Consider the following 12,073-nt stretch of genomic DNA (forward strand, 5'->3'; position numbering starts at 1 on the left):
ATGATCATTTCATTTTTCCATCTAAGAAATACTAAATATATGCAAGGTACTTGGTAAGTACTGGAGTAATAAATTAAATGTAATTTCTACTCTCAGGAATTTATCATCTAAGAAATTATGAAAGAATGTAAGGAGCAATGATAATTGACTAAAGAGGCTATTAGCCATTTAATGAGAGTATATGTATGTAAATTTTTGGATAAAGGTGGTAAAATATGAGTTGAAAAGAGATATGAGGTAAATAGTGTCATTTCTTCCTAGTAAATGATATTTCTCTTATTAGGTGAGAAGACTAAAAGTGGCACTTGGGTGTACTTGTTAGCAAGAAAATGCATTTAGTGCGCCAATATAAAAAAATTCTATATATTAGCAGTGAAGTCATATTACAAGATTCTAGGTGATTCTCAGATGAATAATAAGAGATAGAAATATCCAACTATATAAAATTAACCTTTCTAAGTCATTCTTTATAAAAAAAAAATATTGCTACAAGATAGTTTTCAGTAATGGATATTTTTTATAGAGCTCTCCCCAAGCTTTTGTGGGTGATCCGAATGATAGCATTTCATCTCCTTATTTTATATAACCACAACAAGCTGTCAAATTTAACACTCTGGGTGTGTTTTGATGGCTGAGCCCACACAATGCTAAGAAAAGCAGCCCATGACTCATTCGCTATGGCTCTGCTGCCGTGGGGACCACCAGCAGAAGGCAGCTGGCAGGGCCACACGTACCTGCATGATGTTACACTGCTGGATGGCCGTGTGCTGCAGCCGGCTGGCCTCCTCCTGAAGCTGCAGAGCGGCATGGCACAGAGGCAAGCTGGTGACCACGTCCTCCGGGATCCGGAGCGCGCTCTGGCAGATCTGCACAGCCTGGACCTTTGGCTTGAGTGACTCCATCTCAGACAGCAAATGCTGAAATTGCAAGTTCATATTTCAAACATTTTATATTTAAGAGTTTTATTTCATAAGCAAGAGACACTTATAAATTATAGCTTGTTTACAAGTTATAAACATTTTCCAAGGGATTTTTTTTTTTAAAGAAATAAAGTGCTAAGACTATAACTGGATTTAGAAATTATTTTTCCTAACTCTCCCCTTTTTTAAATACAGGTTCTCCCTCATGCATTTGCCCTGAATTATTTTTGCTCACCTGTCGATGAGAGAGTTGTTCCTTGAGACTAAGACGTCCAACTTCTGGAGAAGTCAGTGTTGTCTGGGCTTGCTCTAAAGCAACTTGTAAGTTTTTTAGCTCGGTTTCAAATTTTTTCATATCCTGCAGAGTAAAAGCAATGTTAATGTCAATATGTAAGCATTTGGAGTGTATCTCCCCTATAAACCACCATCGTTTTTTTTAATAGTAGACGTTTCAACTTGAATTATTTTTTCTTACCTTGGCAGCATCTTGGAGATTCTGCAAACGAATTTTGATCAGCTGCTTCAACTCCTCAGTCTCCCGTCCCAGTTCTGCCACTTGCTGAGACATTTTTTCTGTACAGTACACACTAGCGAGGTGCTGTAACCTGTCAGTCATTGCTTCTAGGTCACTGTGAATTTCTTCAGATTCTTCTAGCATGGTCTAGAGTGAATTATCAATATGCATGACATTGACAGGAGGGCAGAGAAGGAGAGGTAATCAATATGGTGTGGTGTAAAGACCATCGGACCGAGAAGATAGTAAGGAGATGTAATTCACACATCCCGTGCACACTGTAGCTTCTGTGCGTCTCATTGTGTTTCAGCTTCGTACTCTTGTGCTGCTCCCTGCCTACTGTACCCCCTCTCACAGAAAAAGAAATCAAAGTTCAGAGACTGAAAATAATTTGCCAAGGCCACATGTTATTAAGTGCTGGACCGTCATGCTCAGGCTTTGCCTACCACCCCAAGCTGCTCCCTGATGAGGTCAGGACATGAGTATTCCAGAAGTGGCGAGGCTCTGACACATGGGGTGGCTTTATCAGATCACTAGGCCTACCTCTTCTCATACGTAATTAAACTAAAGAGATGCTTGTCAGATCTTATAGCCTAGATCTAAGTTCTAAGCGCATACTGATCTAAGAAATGAAAATAAAACAAGAGCATTACACACAAAAATCCTTTGATCACTTGCTTTTAAGTAAGACAAGGGGGTAGACATTCCTTAGGATACCAAGAGGAATAAAACGCAGCCCTCGGCATGCAGGATAGCATCATCTATTGGGACTAATACGAAGGGATTAATAACCGTTATGATATGCAGTTCTTGAGCAGAGTGAAAGAGTTAACGATGCCAGAAATGAGGTGCTACCACTTGCAGGGAAGTTGGGAGGCTTCCTGGAAGAGTCGCATCTGAGCCGAGTCAGAAGGCGATTTGTATTTTGACAGATGGGAAGGAAGAGGAAAGACATTTCAGACTGAGAGAGCAGCATAAGCAAAGGCACAGAGGTGAGGGAGTACGAATGGGCAGTTGCCGGGGTGCGCGACATGAGGAGAAATGGGAGATGGGACTTTACTCCCAGAGCCTTATTTTTAAAAACAAAGTACATTTTTTTTTTTCTCACAGTGAACATTTTTTTCAAATGTAAAAATATTCCAGAACTCCATATCGCAGAGATAACTTTAAATAAGCTACAACTGCTGTTACGTTCGGATATATTTTTGGGTAACTGAGATCATAACATGCCTACAATTTTCCATCTTTCTTTTTCATCTGACGTTAGAACACGTGCATTTTCTCCCTGAGCACTGTTTTTTGGATAAACTCAGGCAGCTCTAATCACTAAGGCAGGCATGGGAGGGAGAACTCCCGAAACGGTGGGTACAGGTTGGGTTCTCTCTGGAGCATCTGTGTGAGGTGACCACCAGTACCTGAAATCTGTCTTCCTGTGTCCCTCCTGTGCCCCTCAACCCACTCAACTGCCCATGTCAAAAAAACCTGGGCATCGTCCTTGGCCCTTCCACCCCTTTCACCCACATCCATCGTCTCCGAGTCCGGAATTCTAGCTCAATTATACCCCTTGCTTTTGTCTTCTCTCAGCCTCCAAAGAGAGGCCTTGCCATTTTCCACTGGAATACGAAACCACCTTGTATGCTGTCTACCCTTCATCAATCTGTTTTCCATCGGCTGCTAAGTCATCTTTCCTACAATACAGGTCTATGCTTGTCACTTGCTGGCAGAATATCTGTCAAGGCTTCAGAGAGAATTTAGGACAGTGTCCAAGTTCTTAACAGGCTTTCATGATCTGTCTTTGTCTTAGCTCGCTATTCTTATCTCACACCTCTTTCCAGCCCATGTGCAGACTTCCTCCCCAAACTGCGGCCTCCAGTGCACCAAGCAGAGCACACCTCGCTCTTGCTGCTGGGATTTCGACATGCGTTTTTGTCTGAAACACATTCCTCACAAGTAGGCTGAGTGTCTTTCAGGGCTTAGACAAGAATCACCTTTTCCTAAGAAGGCATCCTTAACCTTCCTCGAGAACCCTGGGCAGCCTGGGGCTGCACCTCCTGCGGGCTCCTTCAGTACCTTGATCCTGCTGTCCCTGCTCTAATCACACCATTTTGTAATTGTCCAAGTCTGTAGCTCTGTCTCCTTCTTCCCTTTAATTATCAACTCCCCGGGGGCAGGCACGGGGTTATTTTTTTGTATTCCGAATGCCTAACAAAATTCCGAGCTTTAGAAAACACGTTATAAATGTTTGTTGAATAAATAAATGAGCTATTTTAAAGATAAACTCTTCATGGTCATTTTAAAGACCACATTAGAGTCCATTAGATCCAAAAATTTACTCAGAAAAATGAGTTGACACTTCAGTTTTTTTTTAAATTCCACTATAGTTATTAATGCTGCATAAAATATTTTCTACCCTTTGGATTACAGAGTAGGAACATTCTGATGATCATACCATTGTTTTGCAGATTTTGCCAAGTTCCCCCGCAGTGTTTGAGAGCTCTCACTTCCTTAAATACGAATTTTTCAAGACTCTTGTTAACTTGCTAGTTAAAAATGCTCTCTTTTAAATTTGATTTCCTAGATTTCTAATGAGCTTGAGTAGCTTTTTCATTTTTTATAACCAATTATAACAGAAGTCTTGTCTGTTAATATGAAAGCATATTCTCAAGTAGAAGATTAGAATTGTTTTGGAAAAATTTCTTGAGAAGTGTGCAAGAGTGATTAAAGAAAGATTGTGGATATAGGAAAACCAAACTGGGAGCCTGTTAAATCATTCCAAGGAGAAAATGAGGCTTTGGTCTAGAACCTTGTCAACTGGAATGAAAAAGAGATGGATTTAAAAGACACAAATATACGTAAATCAGAACGAAAGAGAAAAAAATCTAAAATACTTGAGGCTGTCCATGTAACTTAAATAAAAAGCACTCTGTATTGTACTGCAAGATAACTAGGCTATTAGATATCTAATCTAATCCAAGCCTAAATTATAAAAGGATGACATAATTTCCTGGATGACATGACCATGGGAAAACTTCAGAGGAAGTGAAGTAATGCAGCCACCATGTGGCATGGCCTCATTACTCATTCCCAGCCAACCCCTGCCTCCTGCGGAAGGCCAAGCAACAGAGGCCAGGCAGCAAGCAGAGAAGGAGGCATGAGAGCTCTTGTTGAGCACTCAGATGCCAGGTAATGTGTTTGATGTCTGCACATATGTTAAACCATTTGATTCCCACAATAATGCTGTAATATAAATCATTTACATCTCTATCTTATTGATGGGAAGACGGGATTCAGAGAGACAAAGCAGTTTGCTCTAAATCACACAGCTCTAAAGGCAAAGTTTGGTTTGCCCATCAGTCTGAGTCTGAAGCTTACATAATCTTTTTATGTGTCACTACATCTCTTCATGGGGAGGAATTTTCCACCATATCCCTGCATATAATTGTTTCAACGAAGCTGCAAAAAAAAGAACTGGTTATATTTGGTCTTGGGAAAGGAAAGTTTAGGAGAGATAGAAAATATCTACTTATTTATATAGTCTTATAAAATCTCATGGGTAGTTATTTTCTTTCAAACCACCAGATAAGTTGTACGGCTACCTTAGCTTTCTTCTTTTTAAATCTGAAACCTACAGTAATTTTACACCATGGCCCTCTAAATTTTCTGTCAGTCTAGCCAGTTAAGTTAACCTGCTCTTAGTTACTCTTTGAAAACTATTTTTCCCGAAGTTACCTGATGCGAAATGTACTGTTCCCGAAGTTGTCTTGCAGAATTCCACGTAATCTTTCCATGTACCAAGACCTTAGCTTTGTCGATCCACTTCAAAATCGATTCAAGCATTTCATTGTATTCTTCTAAATGTGATGCCGCCTGAAAAATCATTAACATTCAGATAACAAATGTAACCTCTGCTTCTTGGGGTTGATCATTATAATACCTGATATTTAAAGTGTCAACGCAAGAAGTGTCCAAAACTGTAGAGAATTTTTATGAGTTTATTTGAGCTAAACTGATGACATAGGCCAGGGAGCAAGATCTCAAATGTTCTGCAGAATAACAGTTTTGAAGCTGCTTTTACGCATTTGAAATTAAGGAGGGGACATGAGGAAGATTGGAGAATGGAAGGCAGGGGCTGGATTACAGGAGAGTTAACAAGATTATATGCTTTCTCAAGGGTGGTTATGGTTTATTTCAAAGGTGTGTTAACCTAGAACAATGGACAGGGCTGGCTTAAAACCTTTCACTAAAGACGTTATAGGCCTGGAGTGTGACTACCCACCATGACCTGCCCAGTTAGGAATCTGTGATTCGATCACCCTGTGAGTTACTTTCCATAAAACTCCCTTTTTTTGTTTTTTTAATCCACAAAAGATATGAAAAACCAAGTCCTTGTTGAAAATAGTTCAAGGACTTCCTAGTGGTTTTAGGATAAAGTCTAAGTTCTTAATATGCTTGAATAATCTGTCTTTTTAAAAAAGAAATTCTCTATTTTCATCTCTTATTCATCTACCTAGATCCCATTTATGCCTCCTCACTTCCATACTCCACCCTCACTGACTAAGGAGGTGGTATGTGGAGATTATAGCTATAGGACGCCAGGGTTCAATATTGTAATTCACTGGTTGAATTAATGACCTGAATCCATTAAGTAAATAATAGCTAATACATACATACATACATACATACATACATACATACATACATACATTTATTTATCTATCTATCTATCTATCTATCTATCTATTTATTTATTTATTTATATCTATATCTTGCTTCAAGATATTTGAATTCACACAAATTGATTTGTAAAACATTACTGGATGAGCATCTGTTTTATAAAATATTTCCCCTGTTTAAAAATATCCACCCACCTTTGTCAATGAATTTATAACATGGTTTGACATAAAAGAAAGGCAGGTGTAAGCTACTCTTAAATTACTCTCATCTTGGTCGAGATTATCTTTTTATTTATTTTCAAAAGAGTAAAACGGGACATAGAATATCTGCCTTAGAGAATTTTGATTACTGGTCTGGAAACGTACCTGACTGAGCTTGGCAAGCCGATTCTCAGCCTGTCTAATGGTCTGCTGGTGAAGTTCAGTCAGTTTTCCTATCTTCTTGGCTAGGGGCTTAGCCAGTTGGTCATTTTGTTCCGAGAATTTTTGTACTGCTTCATCTAGTTCCATTAACTTTAAATTACAGGCATCTAATTCCTCTCCTAGCACCTAGATGACCATCAAAATAAAAAACGTTAGATTATAGAAAATGAATTTCTCCAGACTTTCTAAAATCAGAAGGATGATATGTTAAATGATTTTTGTAGTAGCGAAATTATAAAGGATAATTCTACCATGACCAGGTCATTTCTGTTTCTTTGGTTGGGAAGGTGGAGCAGGATGTTTTGTAACCCTGGTGTTTATTTCCCATGGGGCTGAGAGAGCTAACATTTTCCTTCTGCCCCACCCAAAAAGGATTAGTCACTTAACTCATCAGCGAAGCAAGAATGCAGATTTAACTACCAAGAACACCCTTCATTTTGGAATTTATATACTTATCTTCCTAAATCATTATTTAGTTCTTTCACACTTTTCCCTTCACCCACACGTGCATCTATTTATTAATACAATTCAATTGTGATGGTAAATTATACCGTGTAAGTAGATCTAGATCTGTTGTTGTATTTATAAAATTTCTTTATTACCTGTGTTTACTATCTGGTTTTAATGAAGCTCGCTAATCCAGAAAGATTTTTTTTTTTTTCTATAACCCCCAAACAAACTAACTCGAATAATGAATTCATTCAATAGCATTCCCTATGTTTCTACTTCTCTTCTTTACCTTTTGGTCAGTTTTAGCTTGAATTAAATTGTCTGTCTTTGCTCTGAGCTTAGTTAGAATAGTGGTGAGGTCTTTGGCTATCTTCTGAATTTGCTGGCCGAATTCCTGGCTCATGGCTTTGCTCTGTTCAACTTCTTTTACTTTGTCCTGGATCTAAATGATCAATGAGAACAACAAAACCAACCATGGTTAAAATTGGGTAACAGTTACTAAAAACCTCATTCTGGAGATGCTGCCGAGGGATTTTAGGTGGTTAATGCTGCCTTGGCATTGAAACACTTTGTCAAAGGAGCCACATGCAGTTATAAACTCTCATGGCTTTCCATGAGGCCTTACTTGCCCCCATCCTTACGCATTCACTGCACCTTTTAATGCTGCTGTTTAGGCAAAGAAATGCATGTACCATGATTCACTCACCAAATGGTTACAGAAGATTAAGAGACAGCAACGTAGATAGCTGAGTTTGAATCCTATTTTCTCCATTTATTAACTCTGTGACCTTGAACACACAGACTCCGCTAAGACTTTTTCTTCACAAAGTGGAAAATGCTTCTAGATAACTGGAGAAACTCAAATTTGTTTCCAGGCACCTTTTCGTAAATAGCTGTTAATGATCTGGTAACTCTTTCTAATGCTGCAACTATGTACTTATAGTATGACAAAAAAAGGGTTAAGCACATCCAATGGAAGGAAGGTGAAAAAGAATAGTTGACACTTATGTTTCTAATGGCTTTGGTTTGATTAGATAAACATCTATATTGATACTTTTGCTTACAATAAAATGCTGGAGAAAAGATGGCAAAAATGATATTTTTAAAAATAAAAGGCTGAAATAACAGCTAGAAGAAAGCCTGGCAGACTGGGTACTCAACAAATATTTATTGAACATATGATATATATCTTATTTTTTGCTATTGTTGTTTCTTTAAGTCTTTTTTTGTTTATTGTTTTTTTTTTGAAAAAGATGAGGGAAAGCAGGTCAGTTATCTTTAATCGTATGACGTTATCGTTCATATTTATGATTTGATTTTTTTTTGGCCTACAAATAAGATTGCTAACTTACTATTATTGTTTTATGCTGAGCTGTGTTTTAACTGTTTCCATGAAGATATAATTGTGAAAATCAAGAACCCTCATATGAGAGTTCTGAACCTATAAAATAATGGAAAGGCACTCTTTCTTGACCCTGGGTTTACCTGATCGTGGATAGTTCCCAGGTTCAATGCCACCTCAGCTAACTGAAGGGAGAGCTCAGAAGGTAAAATAGCATAACGACCCAGGTACTTGTTCTTCTGCTCTTCAGCCACTTTCTCAATGTTCTGTCGGTGATTTGTGGCTTCTGTCAGGAGAATCTGAAGAGAAAATCAAAACGAGAAATTTCTGAGAGCCTAAGGAAATTTTCACAGGCACAGAGATAAGACGAGGTATTGTTCATTAGTATACACGATTAAGTGTGGAATTGGAGAAACGCCTTAAGAAAAACCAAACGTGTTTCTTTGGTCACTGAATAAGAAACATGTCTGCTTTATACAGAAGAAACAAAATCCTGTGAAATAATACTAAAAGTCTTTAGATAACACATTTCTGAAAAATTTTAATTCAGTATTTCGTTGACTATAAACAAAGATGTCTGATTAAAATTGGGGCAATTTTTAAAAAAATGATGGGTATAGGGAAAGAAAAAAGAACTTTGTACCTGAAGTTCTTCAAGTTGAGCATCTATTTCTATTGTCGGATTCCCCAAGTATTCCTTGGTTTCCTGAACCCAAGATTTCACAGAATTGATTTGAGCCTCCACCGCTTCTCGCTCCTTCAGCTCTTGCTTGACCGCCTTTCTGTTATTCTTTGCTTTCTGGTGCATGCTTCGGAAACGACAGGAGAAAGCAGAAGTGAACTTGAAATGAAAAGAAGCCCCTAATACATAACATCATGTTATCAAAAACACATTTAAAAAAAGGCAAAGCCTCAGTATCTTTCTTGCAAGTAAATACATTTCCCCAAAACTGTCAGATAATTTTCAGTAACCCTTAAGTTTAATTCAGTATAACAGGAGAATATACATCATATGAAGTAAATGATTTATGACTGGAAAGTTGAGAACTGACACATTCCCATGCCACTAAACTGAAATTTATTTTCCTATCTAAAGTAACCTGGACATTGATTATTTATTTCCTCTTTGGAAATATACTCAAAAGGTACAGAACCATCAGTATTTAAACGTGATGTGCAATTGTAATATTTGTAGCTATGAGAAACAAGTCTTTAAAGAAAGAATCAAGCTTTGGAAATTTTACAATTAATAATGTTCAACATCCAAATTGTAAATCTTTATTTGAATTGATATATATTTGGTTTAAAAGTTTAAATAAGTGGAGTCAGATTATTCTAAATGCATCTATAAGTGAAAGACGTGAATATAGGATATGTACGAATAATATGAGTTGATGCAGGAGTTAATTTATTTATTGACATTTCCTCTCTGGCTCAATAAGTAAATCAGGTTATATATCATTAAGTTTAACTTCTTCTATCTACTAAGTAGGGATGATGAGAACAGATAACCCCATTTTAAGGTGGAATGATGGAGCACCCCTAGACTCTAATGCCAATTTATCCCTTTGGGTCATGGCCAAGTTTAGTAACAGAGAATGAGAGCAGGTGTATAATTACTTCAGACACCGATCTTGCATAGCCGTGATTTCCTGCGTGATGGGCGGCTCTTCTCCAGGGGACGGCGTGACCCCGTCTGGGAGCATGCTCAGTGCTTGTTGTCTCAGCGTGCCTAAGGATAACTGTTGCTGTTCCAGCTCTAGAATGAAAGTGTCATGATATTCCAGAAGAGTTAAGAGTTCTGCTTTTGAGGCTTTCTCTGCTGAACTTCCTGGTAATTTATCTTGCAGCTGTTCGATCATTTCAGTGGCTTTTTTAACCTGGTGGGAAAAATGTATATATTCTGAAGCACAAAAATAAATAAACTGAAAAAAAATGGGGCAATTTCAATAAATGCCACATTTGACATGCAGTGAAGAACATTAAAGTTGATGGCGTAAACTCTAAATTTCAGGAAACTAAAACCTGAACAATCTTAACATGAAGGAAAGACCATCTCTACAATGCTGGGCTTAAAACTTTAATCTCAAAATAATATCAGGGCAATCAGAGACTGCATAGGGCAGAAAAAGTTTTTTTTCTAAAAAACTTCAACTAAAAGACAAATAAAAAACTCTTCCAATATTTAAGTTAACATGAATGTGTCTATGAGTTATAAAGAAAGATGAGGCTATTGAATCTTACTTAAAAGATGGAAGAAATTAAATATAGGATTTAGGAAATGAGTTACACTCCTGCTCATTTCTGTGGCAAAGAAAAAGTATTTTGTACCTTTTCGGGGTCAAGTAAGAAAGTTTCACTGAGTCTAGCAAATGAAGAAAAATGGGCTTATCCTCCTTTCGAAATTTAATTTCTTGCTTTTCTTATTCCAATCAGACCCCGACTTGGGACGGAAATGAACACAGCATATTGTATTTTCTTTTACAATTTGGTTTTGATGTCATTTACAAAAAAGCCTTTTTACTTTCATAAGGCCAATTAAAAAAAAAAAAAAAGCAAAATACTGCTTTTCGAAAAGCATCATCACCAGTGAGGAGGAGAGAAGAATTTGAGCCCGGCAGAAACGTCACCTTGCTGTCGAAGTTCTTCCACTCATCGGCTGCATCTTCTAGTATCTTCTCCTGGTCCTGGGCCACAGCGCGGAGACGCGCCCAGCGCTGCCACGCTGTAGTCATCGACCTGCTTATGGCTGCCTTGCTGGCCTCGTTTCCAGCTTTTTCCAGTTGTGAAGCTTTATCCTCCAGTGCCACAATTTTCTCATGGAAAGAGTTAACTACTGACACTAAGGGCTGGGGGAGAAGAGGGGCCCGGGGAGAGAGTTTTACAAAAGTTCGGTGCATTTGGCTAAAGCCCAAAATTACCTGCAGAGGAAAATGTTTCTACATAGATTCATTTTCCTCTGGTACCTCTTGCTTTGACACTAAATTCTTAATTGAGGTAGGCTTGGATAGTTTAAAGAAGTAGGGTGAATATTTTTTTTAATTAAAAACAAAAGTTTGTTTGCTGCTTGAGATGACATTCTGCCATTTTTTAAAAAGCAGCAAAAATATAAGTGAGTCAAATTTAATATTTAAGGATGTTATAGTCTACCTTATACGGCTGTGATATATGAGGGAGACTCAGCTATTATCTGAATTAATGTCATTTATCACCAGAAAGTATTTACTGAAATTCATTGTCATGCTTTATCAGGAAAAAATGCTCTGAATGTCTTTTTTTAAACCTAGCTATGCATTTCCAACAGAAACCCTAAAAAAAGTGACAGATTTAATTAAGTTAAAACTGCTATGAAACATGGTTAAATGTATACATCTCCTCTTTAAGGAACCCAGGTAGAAATAAAGATTTATGGACCTGTTTCTGGAGCTGTCATATTACAAAGACCCATTGTGATTACAATGAAAAGACACTGAAAACAATGAAACTAACCTTGTGTTCTGACAGTTTTTCTTCTGCTTCATGACTGGAAGAAGTCTTCAATAAAGAAAATTCAGACAATTTCTTTTCCGCCTCATTCATCAGTTCGATAACCTCTTCCCTTGCTTTCTGGTAATCCTGCCATTGAGTTGCACATCTTGAAAAAGTCCAACAAAAGACAATGAGCGACATGAAGCCACACATTTCTATGCAAAACGGGAAGTCGGTATGTAGGATGATACTTAAAAGAATAGATTTGCATGCAAATCACCTC

At 37.7% G+C, this 12,073-nt stretch overlaps 1 protein-coding gene across 1 annotated transcript in view; it reads right to left on the reverse strand.

Annotated features, from left to right (window-relative positions):
* Positions 1–438: 438 nt before the first annotated feature.
* Positions 439–12,073, reverse strand: part of LOC111741431 (nesprin-1-like) — a 29,900-nt gene continuing 18,265 nt past the window's right edge. Inside the window, exons 14-24 of the mRNA XM_023532152.1 lie at positions 11,812–11,956; positions 10,953–11,171; positions 9,943–10,202; positions 8,966–9,131; positions 8,466–8,621; positions 7,270–7,422; positions 6,474–6,656; positions 5,164–5,301; positions 1,396–1,581; positions 1,156–1,278; positions 439–917 (exon numbers count right to left, since the gene is read on the reverse strand). Of these exons, the coding sequence (XP_023387920.1) occupies positions 669–917; positions 1,156–1,278; positions 1,396–1,581; positions 5,164–5,301; positions 6,474–6,656; positions 7,270–7,422; positions 8,466–8,621; positions 8,966–9,131; positions 9,943–10,202; positions 10,953–11,171; positions 11,812–11,956 (1,978 nt within the window). The 3' untranslated portion in view covers positions 439–668. The remainder of the gene's footprint in view (positions 918–1,155; positions 1,279–1,395; positions 1,582–5,163; positions 5,302–6,473; positions 6,657–7,269; positions 7,423–8,465; positions 8,622–8,965; positions 9,132–9,942; positions 10,203–10,952; positions 11,172–11,811; positions 11,957–12,073) is intronic.

Source organism: Pteropus vampyrus, unplaced genomic scaffold, assembly GCF_000151845.1.
Source record: "Pteropus vampyrus isolate Shadow unplaced genomic scaffold, Pvam_2.0 Scaffold78, whole genome shotgun sequence".
Taxonomy (NCBI): domain Eukaryota; kingdom Metazoa; phylum Chordata; class Mammalia; order Chiroptera; family Pteropodidae; genus Pteropus; species Pteropus vampyrus.